The sequence below is a fragment of the Macaca thibetana genome, chromosome 2 (genome assembly GCF_024542745.1).
Source record: "Macaca thibetana thibetana isolate TM-01 chromosome 2, ASM2454274v1, whole genome shotgun sequence".
Classification (NCBI taxonomy): Eukaryota; Metazoa; Chordata; class Mammalia; order Primates; family Cercopithecidae; genus Macaca; species Macaca thibetana.
Window position 1 is genome coordinate 73,339,316 of NC_065579.1, and position 19,889 is coordinate 73,359,204.

Sequence of the window (19,889 nt, forward strand, 5' to 3'; positions counted from 1 at the left end):
ACATACTGCTTTATTTTTTGCTTTCAAATTTGAAACATTGTAAAATGATGAGTATAATATGATCTGCAACAGTGTAAGATGGAGCAGTCTTTGAGCTGGGTCTTAAAGGATGATTGCTAAGAGAAAAATGAAACAATACCTACAATATGGTTGCAGATTTGCTCTTTATAATTTAGATGTGCAGAGGAAATGAGAGTTTTCCTATGGAACTTATATGTCCTTCCTCTTGAGCCCATACCCAGTGGTGAGTCTGGAAAAAATTAACTTTTACTTTTAGCCAGTTTAAAACCTAGTCTGATATAAAGGGGATAGAATTTATAATATCTTAAGGGATTTACAGGTAATGCTTAATCTTTTGGAGAAATGCTGTTTTATTTCTGCCCTTTGTCTCGCTAAAATGGTGTCCAGACATATCTTACAAGACGGTGGCCATCAGGATAGACAGTCTTTCTTGAGCCCTTCCATTCTCTGGGCATTATACTGACCTCTGTTGCGGCAGGCAGCAGCTTATAAAATAAGACACCGAGTCTTTCCTAGTCTAGTCAGAGCCCAGTTGTCCTTTGCTGAACTGACTTCATCTCAGTTCTCTTGGATTTGGAAAACTCTCTGGGGCCCTGTCAACTGCAGCTCTGCCTCAGGCAGCAGTCTAGGTCAGATTATAGGTTTACCACCTGCACCCCACTGTGAGCTCAAGGTAAGCCTACTTGCTTCCCCTTCAGCCATCTTCTGAATTCCCCTTTGGAGGAATATGGGAACTTGTGGGTCCCTTCTGTAGCACACAGGAAGAGACCGTAGCCTGGGAAATCAAACTCTTTCCAGAATCTAGTAGACTCCCTAGTACCCAGCATGTGAGGAATACTACAAAGCAATGAAAAGTGAACAGACTACTGCTACATTAAACAACATAAATGAATCATACTAATATAATGTTGAACAAAAGAAGTCAGACACAAAAAGAGTGTATACTGTATGCTTCCATTTATATAAAGGTCAAGAACAGGCAAAACTACTCTTTGGTATTAGAAATCAGGATAGTGGTTATCTATGAGAGGAGGGTGGGAGAAGCTAGCAGCACTGACTTGGGAAAGGGGTATGTATATGTTTATATGTATTTGCCTGTATTTATGAAATTGTTATTAATACCTGTCTGTAACACGTAAATAGGATAGGTAGAATACTTTTTCAACTTCTGAACTTTGAAACCCTTTGAAAGTCACTGGTAATTTGCTACCACAAACCTTTGTATTAATACTACTTAATAACTTTCAGTTAGATACCTATAATGACCTTTACTTGCATGCTATTTCACTACTTGGTTATATTTTCATTATAAAAAGAAATTTAGTCTAGTTCCTTGGCCTCTTTCTCCAGCGTTAAAACTTTAGTTTATATTGTAAAATTTCTTTTAAAAAATTACCCTACTCAGTTTTTCACAATAGACAGTTATACGAAGTTATTATTTGAAAAAAGTAACCTGTTTTAATTTATAAAAGAAAACAAATAGGCTATAGAATATTAACCTCTGTGAAATAATAAGACAAATGTATGAAAATTATTTTAGAGCTACTTTTTCATGGCTGCTGACCTACTGGAACAAGAGCAAAACCTGCATTAGATGAATGGTCATAAGATTCTCCAGAAGTTGATGTCCAATAATAATGCTTTTTAAGACCATTGGAGACTTCTGCAAGATATACGCGTCCATCTACCACAAATGGCTCCACATCTGTATTGTCTGGTTTTAGACGACCCATTTGAATTAAGTCTGAATATGCCTAGGATTTTTAAGAAAAGAAAAACTGTATCATTAAGAAAAAATGTATTCAATTTACAGTGCTTAAAGAAATTTAAATATTCAAATTAGCTGTGCTAATTTGTAGTTTAAAATAAAATATTCTGAATAACATTGCAGAATTTTAATATTTTCCAGGTATTGTAGGTAGATTTTTATTCATTTAATTACACAGAATGAAATTATAATGTTGCAAAACTTATTTCTAACTTTTAATGTATTAGACATGTTTTGTCATTTTGTGACTCCTAGAGTTAATTTTCTGTACTACCAATTTTGTGGACCAAAGCTCTTACGGTCAAAATTTTCAAGTCCCACAGATGTTCATCAATTGGAATAGGTAGGGGGGCTGGGTAGGAGGGCTGTTGTATACATTCTCAAAAATCTGCTGATAGCTAGTTAGTTACCCATTCCTCAGAAAAATTAAGGGAATCCCAGATTTGGACATCCAATTATATGGAGTTCATGACCCCCCCTGAATCTAATCTACAGATTTAGGCTAAGAGAGACAATTCCATAGAATTGGATGCTGACCTATTATTTCTTAATTGTAGAATTTATATATAGAGAGAGAGAGAGTCTCGGTCTGTCGCCAAGCTGGAGTACAGTGGCACGATCTCGGCTCACTGCAACCTCTGTCTCCTGGGTTCAGGCGATTCTCCTGCCTCAGCCTCCCGAGTAGCTGGGACTGCAGGCCCACGCACCACCACAGCCAGCTAATTTTTGTACTTTTAGTAGAGATAGGGTTTCACCATGTTGGCCAGGATGGTCTCAATCTCTTGGCCTGGTGATCCCCGTCTTGGCCTCTCAAAGTGCTGGGATTACAGGCATGAGCCACGATCCTTAGTATCTATGTAACAGAGTCATACAAACATGTTGAACTGGTTTGTCAGTAAGGTTGGCATTATGGAGAAAGATGGAAATTTAAACATTAAAAGATTTAAAAGTCAAGTTGGTTTTTGCTTTAGCTTGTCATTCATCATTAGTTCCAGTTCCAAACTTAACTTATTCAGCTTCTGGTGTGTAGAACCTAAAGGATTACGGATGTTTTTCTAAAATTAAGGGTTGGTTTTTTGGGGAGGGTGGTTTAGACAATACTGTATGTTTTATTACTCTTTTTAGTGGTGGAATTTTGGTTAGTCCTTTTGCAAATTTTGAGAATTTTAACATCTACTTTTTCCCCTCATTCTTTCCAAATGAAAACTGTTACCATTATTTCTGCTTTGAAATTAGTATCAAAGGCTATCTATATTTATGTGAGCAACATGCCAAATATTTTGATAGCTTGTACTCTATCTCTCCCATTCCATATTTTGGTATAATTATTAGGGAGCAGGTCAGAAATTTTGCTACATCTGATCAATAATTATTATTTTTTTTAACCTTAGAGGAATTCGAACTGTGTCATTCAGTGATGTGTAATACTAATACATAGTTTTAATGTCTTTTGTTATTTCAACCACCAAACTCTCTAGTAGCTAATTTTAGGACTTATGTTAATTATCAAAACTGCAGTGTCTCACTGTGTAACCATTTCTGAGGCACCTGTAAATAATATCTGATGTTACAGAGATGATCCCAGAAAAAGCCTTCAGTGAAGGAAAAAACTTAAAACTTACTACACACGTAGCCTCATCAAATTTGTTTCCCCAAATGTAGATATGAGAGAATGTGAGATTTGTTTTCATTGATTGTGAAAGTGCAACAAGTCCTTCTCCCTCTATGTTGTTGCTGACTACTGACAACCTGAAACCAATAGTTCCACAAGGAAAGAATACAAAAATTAGCAACATTTATTACAAACATTTTCTTGTGTAGTCTTAGCATTATTCCTCAGTATGTTGTAATGTAGTGGTAGAAATACTGACCATTTAATTCCTAAAATCCAAGAAACTTAGTTTTCTAATTAGATCCTTAGGTACTTAGTAGAACTAACTACATTTTGAAAGTCTTCTGTTTTATATTTTTCAGTAAATGTTTGGGTGGATAGCAGATATATTTTTCTGGATAAATGCATCCAAGTATTTTATTCTTTAGTTTTTATTTTTAAAAGTCTTGATCATATTGAATGCTTCTGATTTTTCTATTAGAATTCAGGATAAATAATATAAGCAATACAAATTTTCTCATTAATTTGAAGGAATCATTAGTAGAACCAGTCTAATTGTAAGACAGTACATTTGAAAAATAGAAATTTAAATGTTTACTGTAACTTAATACAATGTCAGTTTAGAAGCTGAGTTTTCATATTTCATCATCTTAAGAGTTCAGGGGTTTGAGGTTAGTATTTAAAAATTTGCTTTTTTGTTATTTTGATTAAATATAAAACCATACTAACGCTTTAAGACTCCTGTTGTGTGAAGTAAGAGTTTCACTGAGATAGTTTGCACCTGCATTTTCTATTCTGTTAAAGGAAAGATCTATTACTTCCAGGGTAGTGTTGCTTTTCAGTACATCAGCCAAATACACCATTCCATCATGAGTTATTTTGTTGCTGGGAAAGGAAAAATAGTTATATTTGAAAATATGAAATAGTGTTTTCATTCATAGCGAGAAGATGCTTGAAAACTTAAACAGTACTTTGTGTTTTAGTAAAGGTTTATTTTAATCACTTGATTTCCAAGAAAGTTAATGAAAATTCACCATAAAATATTGCTTTCATTCTTGTTTACACAACTAAATTGCTCATTTATGTTACTAAAAGACAGCAGTATTAAATATTAAAGCTTAGGACAAAGGGTTGACAATTGGTTGCAGTTTCTAATCATTGGAAATAATGTCTAACAAAGTATCCCAATTACCATGAATATTTATATATAGATTATTCCCATATTCCCATGATTTAATTTTGAATTATTAATGTGTAAATTATCACTTACCAGCTGACATCAAGGTAGCGCAGGCTACTGTTCAGATACAGTGCATCACATAACTGTTGTATACCACTGTTTTTTATATCATGCTTACACATGTGTAGTACAACAAGACAGTGATTTTCTTTCAACATGCGGCCTATATGGACTGTGGACTCTTCCTAAAAGTGGATAAAATCTTATTTCTAAAATATAATTTTGAAGTAGTGCATGTTTATCAGACATATGCTGTTATTTAAATTAGCTTTTAAAAAAGATTATATTGGTTAAAACTGTTAGTCTACAATTTGCATTTGTTTAGTCTATCTTAAAAAAATTATCTTTGCCACAAATGATATTTTTTACCTTCTCAGAAGGTAAAATATAGTCACTATATTTTACAAGTGCCTGCTACCTAAGTGATGTAAAAGATGCTGGTTAATTTGGTTTTTTAAAGGAACAATAATCAGTCATTTCGAAAGGAAAAAAAAATTGGTCCCATCATGTATTGAGCATGTAATCCATCTTTCAAATCTCTAAACCTTTCTTGTACTTTCCTTATGTTCCTGAACTTTGCTCTTGATCTCTACTCTTGACGGTTTTCAGACAAAATATGAAGACATTTCCCAATCTTTATTTTATATTAAGAATACATTCATTAACCCTGTGATATATCTGATCCTTCCCTTTTATATTCATCTCAAATTCCTAAGAGGTTTTATTCTTATATTCTGATCATCAGAAGACCTTTTTTTAAGTTCCACAATCTTGCTGCTTCTAGGCAAAAGATACATAGCATCAGTGAAGATTTGAATACCAGGCATTTTAAGTTTTTAACAAAATCAAAGCATATTTTCAAATGAATAGCCCAAAGTATTTTGTGACAAGAAGTACTCTTGCATGATTGCTGTATAACATAATAAGTTTTTTAGTCACTGCTGATGATGAACATAGATAACTATATGTGTTCTTGTTATATATAAAGGTACTTTGAAAAAAACTTTAAATGAAACCACATAGCAATAGCAGAAAGTACATAAGCTTTATAAAAATCAAATCTGTCAGATACCAGCTTTACCTTTTACTGGCTATATGACTTTGGGCAAATATTTTCATCCAGCTGAGTCTCAATTTCCATTTTAGTAAAGTAGCTGAAATTATGCTTCCCTCACAGAAATAAGTTAACTGAAAAAAGGTACCTAGCACAAAATAAGTGTTCCATAGGCAGACTACAAAGCATTTATTATTGTTCAATATTCTGTAATTCTGTATTTGCTGAAATTGCTTTGACACTGAAAAGATATACCCTAAGGAATGTTATGTGGACTAGTATCTCCAAAAATGCAAGCCAGCCATGCTAAAGGGATGCTGTGTAGTCTAGGAACGTAAAAAAATGCAAACCAATCACACTTAGGGGGTTCCACTATTGCTCTACCTAGTGCCAGGCACAGAAGACAAACTCATTATGTTTTTGTGTTTGGGCCTTGATTGCAGTTCTAGGCTACAAAGCTTGAAAGCAGGGATATCCTAATTAAGGGAGGAACTATTGTCAGAAATAGTAAAGGGTTTTAGCCCCATTCACCGAGTTTGTGACTTGATTTGTCTAGCGTGGCACCTGGCATCAGTATTTTTCAAGCTCCCCGGATAATGCCAATGAGTGTTAAAGGTGAATTCCAACATCTTAACAGCTTTTTGTTATCCCATTCCTCCATGGTAATAAAACAGTAAAACCCATAAATGGAATTAATTTGCAGGTTTGTATTTGGGAACAGCAATTTAAGAGCAGAATTGTAGCCTTGGGGATAGAGAAGGTAGTGGCTGTCCTGGCTGTCCTGGAGAAGAACAAAACAGGCTAGCACCTAGCTGGCTGCCAGAAACACCAGGCTGAGAGCAACAAGGGGGCCTGGGCTTTTAATAATAAGCATCCTCAGGTGGATTTAGGAATGACACCACTCAACATTTTAAAAAGGGATCATGCTTATAATGTGATCTCCTATATATAAACATATTTCTGCACAGATACAATCCAGAAATTTTTTATTTAGCCTTCAAATCTCCTGTCATATCCTCAATCTGAGAACCTCCCTATCACACTCACCTCCCCTGCTTTGATTTTGATTACCCTCCTTATGTCCCCATGGCACCCCAAGCATATCACTCTCCAGACTTGTCAAGCTCCTTCCACCTAGATGGAAAACTCACTGAAGACAAGTGCTATGTAATTTATTTGACTTTAATACCTCTAGCACCTCGCTAGCATTGTGTCTGGTTTAAGGTTGCATTCAAATATTCATGGTGTGAATGAATCATGAGTGAAGCAATTCACTGCATGCCTACTTTGAGCTGTATTTTGCTAGCCTTTTAAATATTTTAAAAATAGGAATCTATTTGAAGATTCTGAGGGTCTTGTTGAATAGATTGGATTTACGTACATGAAACAAGGTGATGTAAAACTGCAAAAATTCTGGTACTGAAAAGTGCAAAGATAACTCAAAGGGAGATATCTATGTAGGCAAAGAATGTAAAATACACTTCTGAATATGAGAATACTACTTTAAAAATATCGTTAATTCTCAGTTATTCATACTGAGGGGGAACAATGAAGTAGATAATTTTAAATTATCTAAAGTGCTTTGATCATTTAAAAAGTCCAGAGTTTGGCTGGGCATGGTAGCTGATGCCTGTAATCCCAGCACTTTGGGAGGCCAAGGAAGGTAGATAGCTTAAGCTCAGGAGTTCAAGACCAGCCTGGACACCATGACAAAACCCTGTCTCTACCAAAAATACAAAAAAATTAGCTGGGCATGGTGGTGCATACCTGTGATCCCAGCTACTCAGGAGGCTGAGGTGGGAGGATCATTTGAGGCCAGAAGGTGGAGGCTGCCGTGAGCCGAGATCATGCCACCGCACTCCAGCCTGGGTGACAGAGTGAGACCTCATCTCAAAAAAAAAAAAAAAGTTCAAAATTCAAACATTTACATTGATTGATTGGTTGAGATGAAGATGAAGTCTCGCTCTGTTGCCCAGGCTGGAGTGCAGTGGTGAGATCTCAGCTCACTGCAACCTCTGCTTCCTGGATTCAAGCGATTCTCCAGCCTCAGCCTCCCAAGTATCTGGGATTACAGGCGCCTGCCACCATGCCTGGCTAATTTTTGTATTTTTAGTAGAGACTGGGTTTTGCCATGTTAGCCAGGCTGGTCTCAAACCGCCTGCCTTGGCCTCCCAAAGTGCTGGGATTACAGGTGTGAGCCACCATGCCCGGCCAAACATTACATTTTAAACATTGAACTTTATAAAGTGCTTTGACCATTTACTTTTCCTAATAGTTAGATATACGTTTTTGTTTATACCAATAATAATGTGAGTTCTTATTCTCTAGCTGTTTACAAGTGATAGGAGAAGAAAGCCACCCAGAAGGAGCAAGAAGTCATGAAAGTAGGAACCATGTTTTTACTCATCTTTCTGTCTCCAGCAAGCAGCTTATCTATAGATAGGATCAAGTCCAAACTTTCCAGACTGCTTTTCACACACATTTTGCTTTTATTACTCATGATTTCAAAGGTGTAATGGTTCAGCCACATCAATGTAACAAACAGTTCACACTGGGCTCTTATAATGTGGCCTTTAAAATCTTCACTATTAGGAGAATGGTGTGAACCCAGGAGGCAGAGCTTGCAGTGAGACGAGATCGTGCCAGCCTAGGCAACAGAGTGAGACTCCGTCTCAAAAAAAAAAAAAAAAACCACTTCATTATTTATGCTTTCATCTTGACCACTTTGACCCTCGCAGGTTTACTCACTAAGAACTTGAGTTTCAAGAGAAAAGATGACATGTTTGCTGCTTAAGTAAGCAATATCTAAAAGCATATTTAGTTATAAACATCTTACCAAGAATTGATATAATTTTCCTTTAAATAAACATTTTTATAAATAGTAGTTTACAAGATATAGTACACACATGTCTAAAAATAGTGTATTCATGTACCTTGACATAAACTTGTAGTAGTACCTTAGTTTCATTCATGTTGTTATATTAACTACCATCACTTTGAATACGTACCTGTTCACCATACAGTATAGGTCGGTTTAGGTTTATTGCCTTAATTGCTTGGTTTCGAGTTAGTACTGTAGCAAATGCTATCACACTTTGCATTCCCTAAAAACAGGTAAATTCATTAAGGAAACTGACAAAGTATATAATAATCTCGCTACATAAATATTTCAAGATCAGCTATCTGCATTCTGATAAAATTATTTTTAAAATTTAAGCATTCCTTGCACTTTGAATTGTAAGTTGATCAAATTCAAAAATGAATTGTTACTGTATTCTTTTCTCCTGGCCCTAAAATCTAACTAAAACGTGGCATGGGGAGTTTCTTAATGTTTTAGTGTCCATTTCCTGGGTGTTTCCCTCTAGGTTTTTATTCCTCACCCCTCAAGCTTCTATGTGGATCCCAGCTAGAGCTCATACTACTTATGCAACACATATCATTGTACAAGCACTCTTATATTCATACTAGTACTTTAAGTGTGTGTGGTGGGAAAAGGTTACCAATCACATTTTTCACAGATCCTATAGGCTTCTCTTGCTCTATCTGACTGGAAGGGCCTAGTCCTCCCCCATATCTGTGATGGACACCACCATGTACACCCAGCTGGTATGCCGGAAACCATGGGCTTCCTCTCACTCTGCCATTCCTCTTAACCTTCCCATCCAGTTGATCACTAAGTCTTACAGATTCTGCTGCCTCCAAAAGATGTCTCAAATTAGTCTGTTCCTGTCCATCTCTGTGGCCACCACCCCAGCCCAAGTCCTCCTCACTTCTCACCTGGACTTCTAAGTGGTCAGATGGCTGCTTGTTGCCACCCTTTAATTCTCCACAGAGAAACCAGTAATCTAAAACTGCCAGATCATTACCCCTAAAAAATTATTTAAAAATATAAAAGAGCATTATAAGAGCCCAGTGTGAACTGTTTGTTACATTGATGTGGCTGAACCATTACACCTTTAAAATCATGAGTAATAAAAGCAAAATTGTATCTCTGGAAAAGTAAGTATCAAAGTAAGAAAGGAAGTTGGGGCCAGGCACGGTGGCTCACACCTGTAATCCCAGCACTTTGGGAGGCTGAGGCGGGTGGATCACCTGAGGTCAAGAGTTCGAGACCAGCCTAGCCAACATCATGAAACCTCATCTCTACTAAAAATACAAAAAAAAATTAGCCAGGTGTGGTGGTAGGCACCTGTAATCCCAGCTACTCAGGAGGCTGAGGCAGGAGAATCGCTTGAACCTGGGAGGTGGAGGTTGCAGTGAGCCGAGATCATGTCATTGCACTCCAGCCTGGGCGACAAGAGTGAGACTCTGTCTCCAAAAATAAAATAAAAAATCCTTCAGAATCTATTAAACCAGAGAGCCCCCTGGCCCATCTTATTTTCATGTCACATTGATTAACCTGAGGCTATACAACAGGTTCCCAAGAGTAGGCCTGAAGATTTGAAAACATGTCAGAGAAAGTGAAGCCTGGAATTTGAAGACATGCAAAAAAACACATTTCTCATTATCAGGCCAGGTGAAGGTTGAAAGCAACTTTTATATTTTTTAATAATTTTTAGAGACAGGGTCTTACCATGTTGCCCATGCTGGAGTACAGTGGATGTTCACAGGCACGATTGTAGTGCACTGTAACCTCAAACTCCTGGGCTCAAGAGATTCTCCCACCTCAGCCTCCTGAATAGCTGGGACTACAGGTACATGTCACGTCACCCAGCTTCAGAGCAGCTTTTAGCATCATTTTAAGTTTTTGTGCTACAATATAAGTAACTACTAAAAAGTATTTTATTTTTGTTTTGAGGCAGTCTCGCTCTGTCGCCTGGGGGCTGGAGTGCAGTGACATGATCTCAGCTCACTGCAGCCTCCACCTTCTGGTTCAAGCGATTCTTCTGCCTCAGCCTCCTGAGTAACTGGGATTACAGGCTCCCGCCACCAAGCCCTGACTAATTTTTGTATTTTCAGTAGAGACGAGGTTTCACAATGTTGGCCAGGCTGGTCTTGTACTCCTGACCTCAGGTGATCCACCTGCCTCGGCCTCCCAAAGTGCTGGGATTATAAGTGTGAGCCACTGCACCCAGCTTAACATGTATTTTCAAAAGTAAAAAAATTATATGAATAAAGTAATATTTGTTTAATTAAAGTGAACATGATCTTTTTCTAAAAATTCCATACAGTTTAAGATGAGCTATGTAGATGGAAGTTTAGGAATATTTTTATTAAGTATTTTTGTGTTATTTACTATAGTCTGATTTTATTAATCTGCACTATTATGTCTAGGGGAAAAATACCTTTTCTCTGATATTAGACATAAGAAGCAAAATTAGTCATTGATAAGACTCTTATTTAGCTTATCTGGATGATTTTCTCATAACCATTTTACTCACCAGGTCACAGTCACCCAGATCTAATTTCTCTAACGATGAATTAATTTGCAGCATTGCAGCAAAAGACATTCCACCTTTATTTTCAATTTTGTTTCCAGTCATTCTTAGGTATTTTAGAGTCTGATTCTTCTGAAAAGGAAAAAAAAAAATTTATTTAAAAATTTTTAATCCACAGAATTCTATACATTACATGAATTAGGAGACTATTACTATTTGCAGCCTCCAGTTTTCATGGAGACAGACCAGGGTATATTCTTTTTTTTTTTTTTTTTTTTGAGTCTCGCTCTGTCGCCCAAGCTGGAGTGCAGTGGTGCGATCTCGGCTCACTGCAAACTCCACCTCCCGGCTTCGGGCCTTCTCCTGTCTCAGCCTCCCGAGTAGTTAGGACTACAGGCGCCCGCCACCACGCCTGGCTAATTTTTTTTTTTATATTTTTAGTAGAGACAGGGTTTCACCGTGTTAGCCAGGATGGTCTCGATCTCCTGACCTCATGATCCACCCACCTCGGCCTCCCAAAGTGCTGGGATTACAGGCATGAGCCACCGTGCCCAGCCAGAACAGGATATATTCCTTAAAGGTAACATTCAATCTACCATAATAGATAAAAATCTAGTTTAACAGTTGAGTAGAAATAATGCCCAAGAAACAGATGCCCAAGCAATAACCAGTAAATAAACCATATATTAATAAACTTTCCTTTCACTGGAAAAATCTGTAAATTTATCTTAAGAAAATTATAGCACTTCACTTTTTTAAATTGAGGTGAAATTCACATAACATAAAACTGACCATTTTTAAGTATACAATTCAGTAGCATTTAGTACATTCACAGTATTGTGCAGTCATCACCTGTAGCTAATTCCAAAACATTTTCATCATCCCCGAAGCCAGTCCTATTCCATTAACCAGTCACTCCCCATTCCTCCTATATCACTTTTAAAGTAATATAATGTGATAAATATTTCACAAAATTACAGACATTTCATCATTCTAATGAGTAAATATTAGGACATATGTAGGGAAAAGAAAGATCAGACTGCTACTGTGTCTATATAGAAAGAAGTAGACATAAGAGACTCCATTTTGTTCTGTATTTGAGATGCTGTTAATCTGTGACCCTACCCCCAACCTTGTCCTTGCAAGAGACATGTGCTGTGGTGACTCAGGTTTAATGGATTTTGGGCTGTGCAGGATGTGCTTTGTTAAACAAGTGCCTGAAGGCAGTATGCTGGTTAAAAGTCATCACCATTCTCTTAATCTCAAGTACCCAGGGACACGTACACTGACAAAGGTCGCAGGGACCTCTGCCTAGGAAAGCTAGGTATTGTCCAAGGTTTCACCCCATGTGATAGTCTGAAATATGGCCTCGTGGGAAGAGAAAGACCTGATCGTCCCCCATCCTGACACCCGTGAAGGGTCTGTGCTGAGGAGGACGAGTGTAAGAGGAAAGAAGCCGCTTGGCAGTTGAGATAGAGAAAAGCATCTGTCTCCTGCCCATCCCTGGGCAATGGAACATGTCTGTGTAAAACCCAATGGAATGCCATCCCTGGGCAATGGAACATGTCCGTGTAAAACAGATTGTATGTTCTGTTTACTGAGAAAGGAGAAAACCGCCTTAGGGTGAAAGGTGGGACTTGCTAGCACAATGCTGCTCTTTATGCACTAAAAAGGTTTATGAAGATATTTGCATATGCCTATCAAGGCACAGCACTTTTCCTTAAACTTATTCATGTCACAGAGATCTTTATTCATACAGAAATAAACCCCTGTAATGATGGTTACTGATTTTTGGACAAAGCTGTGAAGACAATTCAATGGGAGAAAGAAGTCTTTTAACAAATGATGTTAGGACACGTGGATATACACATGCAAAAGAATAAAGTTGGACTCCTACCTCATACCATATTCAAAAATTAAAATGGATCAAAGAATTAAAGAGCTAAAACTATAAAACTCTTTAAAAAACATAAATTTTTGTGACTGGGTTTTCAAGATGAACCTTGAAAACATTAAGCCAGTCACAAAGGCCACATATTGTATGATTCTGTTTATATGAAATATATGAAATGTCCACAGTAGGCAAATATATAGAGAGATGAAGTAGGTTAGTGACTGCCAGGGGCTGGAGAGTAGGGGGTGGAAAAGATGGAGAGGGATTGCTTATGAGTTTAGGGCTTTTCTTTTTAGGGTGATAAGTATGTTTTAAAAATAGTGATAGTAGTGATACTTGCACAGCTCTGTGAATATATTAATACTTAAAACACCACTGAAGACTTTCAAAGGGTAGATTTTATGTATGTGAATTAAATCTTAGTAAAACTATGACTTCAAAAGTGTTCATGCAATGTCTACACTTGAATAAAGTATAATAAAAATATGTATTCCTACAATATTAAAATAAATTCACTTCAACATCGGACGCTGTTGGTTCCAAGCTATCAGAAGTTAGAATTTCCAAATAAAATGTTAGTTTGAAATACATAAATGCTTACATGTAGCACTTTAGCAATCAATTCTCCACCTTCAGGCCCAATATCATTAAACATGAGGTTTAAGTAAATGAGATTGAGTTGTTTCTATGAGAGAAAATAAGCTATTACACATTATTATTATTATTGGAAATTGATCGGTTTTACACACACACACACAGTATATACTTTATTTGAATAAGTGTTTTCCTCCAAAGAAAATCTTTATAACCAAGAAAGACTGTATCCTAGCAAAAACAACTACCATTAAGGAAAAAAAAAATCATTCTTATGTAAACAAAATATAATTACAATATAAATGAAAGAAAAACTTTCGTTTTGATCAATCTGAAAGATGGATGTGGTGTATATATTTAATCATGGTGTACAAGTTTGCAAAAGAACTCAGGAGCTCTAGCTACTGGCTCCCTTGAGACCAAATTCACAGTGGGTTTCCAGTATATTTCAAGTGTTCTAGCACAGAGTCGGGACCCTTGACATCGGGTAAAACTAGTATTTTATGTGTGTGTCATTAGACTAATTGGTTTCACTGTAAATGGAACTAAGGACATTTTGTAGTAAAATAATACCTGAACCAGTTTCGCAGCATAGTATGCACCAACATCACCTAGAAGGTTATATCCAACATCCAAACCTGAAGCACAGATGAATAGAGCTGATATTCCTTATAAAGAATACTTAAATCAGATCAATGAAAAGCAGGAGGTATTGATTCTTATGGAAACATACCATTAATATACAGACAATTCTTTAAAATTCTGGAAAGAATCCAAAAATCTTCACCTGTAACTCTTTCTACTGGCACTAAGCGATTGTTACCAGCAATGTTTAATGTGATTCCTGCTGCTAGCCTGTTAAAATACAAAAAAAAAAGATTTTGAAACAGAAACCCAGTAAAGAATTAAAGTATGTTTCCTTCATGTATAAATAGTCATATCACAGATAACAGTTACTGGAAGCAAGCATAAAGTAAGTAGACTTATATAGTATGTTTATAACAGGTAACTTAAAACTACTGAACATTCTGCAGACTGCAAAGTGCTTTAAAAGATTCCGTATAATTTCTCTCTCACACACACTCACACTCACACAAACAGTATCCCCACTTTTATAGATAACAACACTGAAAACTTCAATGATTTTCTTAGACTCACCCAGCTCAGGTCAAGCGCGGTGGTCACGCCTGTTAATCTCAGCACTTTGGGAGGCCAAGGTGGGCGGATCACCTGAGGTCAGGAGTTCGAGACCAGCCTGGCCAACATGGTGAAACCCTGTCTCTACTAAAAATACAAAAATTAGCCAGGCATGGTGGCGGGCGCCTATAATCCCAGCTACTCAGGAGGCTGAGAGAGGAGAACTGCTTGAACCCAGGAGGCAGAGTTTGCAGTGAGCCAAGATCATGCCACTGCACTCTAGCCTGGGGGACAGAGGGACACACTCGTCTCAGAAAAAAAAAAAAAAGATTCACCCCGCCCACACACACACAAAAAAGATTCACCCCGCCCACAGAAGTTAAAGATCACTCTGGAGCCCAAGCTTGGGTACTCCCGGTCTAGTGCTCTTTCCTGAATGCTATACCACCTCTAAGACCTACTAACAGTGTTGCTCGTCTGCTTACTTACCTGAATCAAACGGTATATCCATTTTACCAAGCATTTTCAAATGGCTATAAAATCACTCAATATGTTAGGATTTTCACACACATGAATATAAGCAAACACTATTAATGTAATCAAGTATTTGTCTTTCTTACCCCTTTTTAATTTCTTTATCCACTTCTTGGAGTATACGCAATATAAAAGGATTAATTTTCTGGGATTTTTCCATACACAGATTAGAATAATGTTCCTGGAGACCAGATTCTGGAGATTCTGAAAAATATATGCATCATCCATCACATATAAATTATTCTAGAAACTTTTTGAATACCATAAAAACTATACTTCTTTCAAAGATATGAGTTGTACGTGTGTATAGTGGGGGTAGGGAAGAAAAGGAAACAAATAAGGTTAGAAAAAAAGAGAAAAATAATGGGATAGATAATTAAAATGCTGTTTGGAGAACTAGGGCCACTGAACCACCCACTGAGGCTTGGCAGACACTGGCTTAAGTGAGCACCCTACATTGGAAGTGACATTAAGGGAGAACTAAGCTCCATTATGTGCCAGTTCTGGTAGCTGAGGAAAATGACTTCCAAAGACATTATATATTTTGTCCTAAACCATGCAGCTAATAAGGGCAGAGTGCAGAATCAAACTGATTCCAAAACCTCTTTCCACTGTGCCCTATTGGGTTGCAGTGACTCAACATTTCTTTCTTTTTTTTTTTTTTTTTTTTCAGTATCTCAGCATCCATCAGAGGAAAAGGTTTCTTAAAATAGCTTCATATAAAAACAATTTTATCTAATAACCTAACTCAAAAGGGATCTGAAAAATCACCTACTCCCACAAGCTTCTTGGATACCCTCTACATCATCCCAAGTTTGAATGTAACTGTCAGTTCTTCATACCAAATCGAGGCCTGGCTCACAGAAGCTCTTCTCCTACCCAGCCTTCCATCTCCTCTTTCTAAAGGTGACTTTTCCCTAAGTTCTTAAGAAGATAGAAACAAAGCAGGAATTGAGATCTCCTTTCTGTTATACATGCAGCTTTCCTTAATGACCTTACTGTTTTCAGTAATACCTCAAAAGCATCTTCTGCAAGGCCTACGTCTTCTGGGGTAGAAGTTATGCTGTTACTTTTCTTAGAAGCACAGGCCACTGTTTTTGTTTCTATACTTCTACCTTTTGTGGATGTCTTTTAAAAATTTGTGCACAGAGATCTCATTGCTCAACCAGCCTAGCTTTTTAGGAGCTGGCTTCTCTTCTTTTTTTTTTTTTTTTTTTTTTTTTTTTTTTTGAGACAGAGTCTCGCTCTGTCGCCCGGGCTGGAGTGCAGTGGCCGCATCTCAGCTCACTGCAAGCTCCGCCTCCCGGGTTCACGCCATTCTCCTGCCTCAGCCTCCCGAGTAGCTGGGACTACAGGCGCCCACCACCGCGCCCGGCTAATTTTTTGTATTTTTTAGTAGAGACGGGGTTTCACCGTGTTAACCAGGATGGTCTCGATCTCCTGACCTCATGATCCGCCCGTCTCGGCCTCCCAAAGTGCTGGGATTACAGGCTTGAGCCACCGCGCCCGGCCATCTCTTCTAAGTCTCTATATCTCAGAAATGTTTACTGAGTGTCCTTTGCACTCTGAAGAATAATGAGTTTGCTAAATGGATCTGCAGAACAAGATTTAACATGAGGAACATTACATTTCAGATGAAAGCAAACAAAATTTTCTTATAGTTTTTAATAACCTTTTTAAAAATAAATTTAATATACTTATTCCAGACAATTTGGAAATTTCTTTTTTTTTTTTTTGAGACCAGTTCTCAATCTGCCGCCCAGGCTGGAGAGCAGGAGCGCAATCTCAGCTCACTGCAACCTCTGCCTCCCGGGTTTACGCGGTTCTCCTGCCTCAGCCTCCCAAGTAGCTGGGACTACAGGCACACACCACCACACCCGGCTATAAAGACGCAGTTTCACCATGTTGGCCAGACTGGTCTCAAACTCCTGCCCTCAAGTGATCAGCCCGCCTCAGCCTCCCAAAGTGCTGGGATTACAGGTGAGCCAATGCACCCGACCGGAAATTTCTAGTATTAAAAGAAAATACATGTTACTCTGCAATCCCGCTGCCAAAGAACAACCACAATTGAGGTCTAGGCATACATACTTCCTATAGTTTTTCTTTCATATGCATATTAAGTATTTTTTAAACAAAATTGGAATCTTTGGACATAATTTTATATGCTGTTTTTTTCAGTTAACGTTATATTGTAAGCAGTTTTCCCATGTCACTAGATAATCTCTGACAATTTTAAATAGCATAATTTCTGTCATGTGGATAGATGTACATATTGAAAAAGCTTCACCTATTTTGGAAAATTTTCATGTATTTAAATGATATTGTAGCACAATATTTCCCAAATTGTATTTTGTGGAATATTCATGTTCTACAGGATGATCAAAGGTGTTCCAAACAGAATAGGTTTTATTATCAAGTAAGTTTGAGAAGTGCTAAAATAAACAAAACTATACAGAGACACAACACTTCTCAGAGTATTTAAAACATGTGCACACTCTTCAAACTGTTAAGCTTGAGAATAGGGAAGATAAGAATGCTGCATTTCTGGCCGGGTGCGGTGGCTCATGCGTGTAATCCCAGCACTTTGGGAGGCCGAGGCAGGTGGATCACTTGAGGCCAGGAGTTCGAGACCAGCCTGGCCAACATGGTGAAACCCTATCTCTACCAAAAAATACAAAAATTAGCCGGCGTGGTGGCGCGTGCCTGTAGTCCCAGCTACTTGGGAGGTTGAGGCGACAGAATCGCTTGAACGCCAGCAGTGGAGGTTGCAAGATTGCAGTGAGCGGAGATCGCGCCACTGCACTCCAGCCTGGGTGACAGAGGAGACTCCATCTCAAACACACACACACACACACACACACACACACCTCACTTGGAATGCAATCTAGAAAATGCTGCTTTAGCGTCCTCCCCAGGAAACAAAGCAAGTAGATCCCAAATAGAAGATGGAGCTGGGCTCCCAGTAGGCTTCTTTCTTCCCTACTCTCTTCCTTGGCATTAAGAGAAAGATTGCCCTGAGAATCTCCGAGATTCAGCGCTGCCCACACCACAAACAAGGCACAGAAATGTGTCAGACTACAATTCATTTTCGCAAAGGCATGAAGGAATCTTAGACTACGAGCTAAATGCAGCTAAACAAAATTATGGAAATATTATTATTAAACAAGCTAGCCACAGATTTACAGTATTTAAAAGTTTCTGCTACCCTTCCTTTGACTTAAAATTCACCTATGTATTTTGTATGCCAGGATTTTATGGCACCAATGAATTTATTTCCTATACTATATAGTAAAGTAAAAACTAGGAAATAACCCAGCTACGCAGAAAAATGTAAAGAACCTAACCCAAATTTCATTTTTTCATCCACGACTCTGGCAGCACGTTTTACAATTTCCAGAGAAAGGACTTATTTAGGAGGCAGATCCCTCCAAAACATGCTTTTCTATACTTAGCCAAGCACTGGGAAATCCAAGAGATGAGCATGAGTCAGAACGTGGGGGCCCCACCCAGAATCCGCAGTGTGCACATTTGAACAAATTGTTATCCCAGCTTTAATTTCCTTTCATGCTAAAGGCAGAGCCTAACACTGCCCATTCAGTGAGTACTATTAAGCCAGCCTCCGAACACAGTTCCGTATCCACAAACATACTTTAAAGCAAGCATATAAAACGGAAATGGCGTGTAAGGGGTGGCCCTTCAGGGTATGCTTAACTCGCTAAAGATCATTCATGGGCGCAGAAATATTTAAAATGGAGACAGTACAGAGGTGCAGAGTCAGAAACGGTATCAAGACCCTCATGCCCACCTGTGACCTGCTCTCTGGGACTTTCACAAAAGGGGGTCTGAGAAGAGCCCTCCAGCCACACCCTCCCGGAGGGAGACCCTGGAGATCCCGAAAGCACGGCGGCAGACACCATCTGCACAACCTATCGCACAAACGGCGGGGACTCCTCTCCCGCCCTCGTTTCGGGGCGCCCCAAACCTCTGGTCACAGATGGGGTTCCCAGGGGCACTCTCCCTCCGCGCCGCCTTGGGCTGGCGGGCTGCTAGGACTTCGGCAGTGGGACCCCGGCGCCCCTCGCGCGTTTCGTCCGGGCCAGGCCGCGCAGACGGGCTCCCTACTTCTTACCGCGCTGGCCCACCGCGGCCGCGCCCGGAGTACGGGCCTGAGTGGGGGCCCAAGCCGGGGACCTGGCCGGCGCACGGGCGGCCTCCCGGGGGCTCCCCATGCTCCTCTCACCCACTGGCCGCGGCGGCTGCGCTGCCATGGCGACCGCGCGCGCGCGCGCTTACAGTCCGCCTGCAGCTGTGAGGCGGCTACACAAGCCCCAGCGCCAGCCTGCGCCGAGTCCAGCCAGCTGTGCCTGCCCGGGCCCCGAGGCCTAACTGCTAAGGCAGTGACCGCTAACTCTGTGGAGGTCCTCTGTCACTCTGCCCTGGTTAAAGGCAGCCTGAGGGAGGGCGTCCTGGCTCCTTTGCAGGGAGGAGTTCCCGAGGTTTGAGGGGCTCCGCTGCTGAGCTAGGGCTGGGACTACAAAGAAGATTATGACAAAGCCCCCTCCTGCAAAGTGTTCACCGGCCTGCTCGGCCAGCGAACAAGCAGAGAGTAGCATCAGCACATGATAAAGCCGTAGGGCTTTGGGAGCAAAAAGGGTTT

At 39.1% G+C, this 19,889-nt stretch overlaps 2 protein-coding genes across 33 annotated transcripts in view; one reads left to right on the forward strand and one right to left on the reverse strand.

Annotated features, from left to right (window-relative positions):
- Positions 1 to 19,889, forward strand: part of SEC62 (SEC62 homolog, preprotein translocation factor) — a 332,886-nt gene that overhangs the window by 125,433 nt on the left and 187,564 nt on the right. The window contains exon 1 of one of the 28 annotated variants that reach the window (XM_050780019.1): positions 7,236 to 7,239. The exons of 23 other annotated variants lie outside the window; for them this stretch is intronic. The gene's annotated coding sequence lies outside the window, so the exon portion shown is untranslated. Of the gene's footprint in view, positions 1 to 7,235; positions 7,240 to 13,209; positions 13,214 to 15,544; positions 15,549 to 18,728; positions 18,733 to 19,405; positions 19,410 to 19,889 lie in introns of those variants that run through there. 4 more of the 28 variants (XM_050779996.1, XM_050780020.1, XM_050780027.1 and 1 more) reach the window with 4 other exon arrangements.
- On the reverse strand, positions 1,427 to 19,750 carry LRRC34 (leucine rich repeat containing 34). Of its 5 annotated transcripts, none has more exons than XM_050779970.1 (11): positions 19,362 to 19,750; positions 15,319 to 15,436; positions 14,295 to 14,416; positions 14,135 to 14,199; positions 13,569 to 13,652; positions 11,077 to 11,205; positions 8,704 to 8,799; positions 4,672 to 4,826; positions 4,131 to 4,286; positions 3,412 to 3,538; positions 1,427 to 1,775 (listed from the first exon to the last, which is right to left on the reverse strand). In XM_050779970.1, exons 1-11 carry the CDS (start codon positions 19,498 to 19,500, stop codon positions 1,572 to 1,574), a joined length of 1,395 nt encoding a protein of 464 aa, XP_050635927.1. In that variant the 5' UTR covers positions 19,501 to 19,750; the 3' UTR covers positions 1,427 to 1,571. The 5 variants fall into 5 exon arrangements, with proteins under 5 accessions (XP_050635927.1, XP_050635930.1, XP_050635928.1 ...); XM_050779973.1 differs by lacking the exon at positions 19,362 to 19,750 and adding an exon at positions 19,215 to 19,313; XM_050779971.1 differs by lacking the exon at positions 19,362 to 19,750 and adding an exon at positions 19,038 to 19,310.

Coding starts and splice junctions, on each gene's coding strand:
- LRRC34 (XM_050779970.1), bottom strand. CDS start 19,500: ATGGCAGCGCAGCCGCCGCGGCCAGTGGGTGAGAGGAGCATGGGGAGC. Junction 14,417..15,318: donor GATAAAGAAATTAAAAAGGG/GTAAGAAAGACA, acceptor GTATTTTAACAG/GCTAGCAGCAGGAATCACAT. Junction 1,776..3,411: donor TTGATGAGGCTACGTGTGTA/GTAAGTTTTAAG, acceptor TAAAAATCCTAG/GCATATTCAGACTTAATTCA.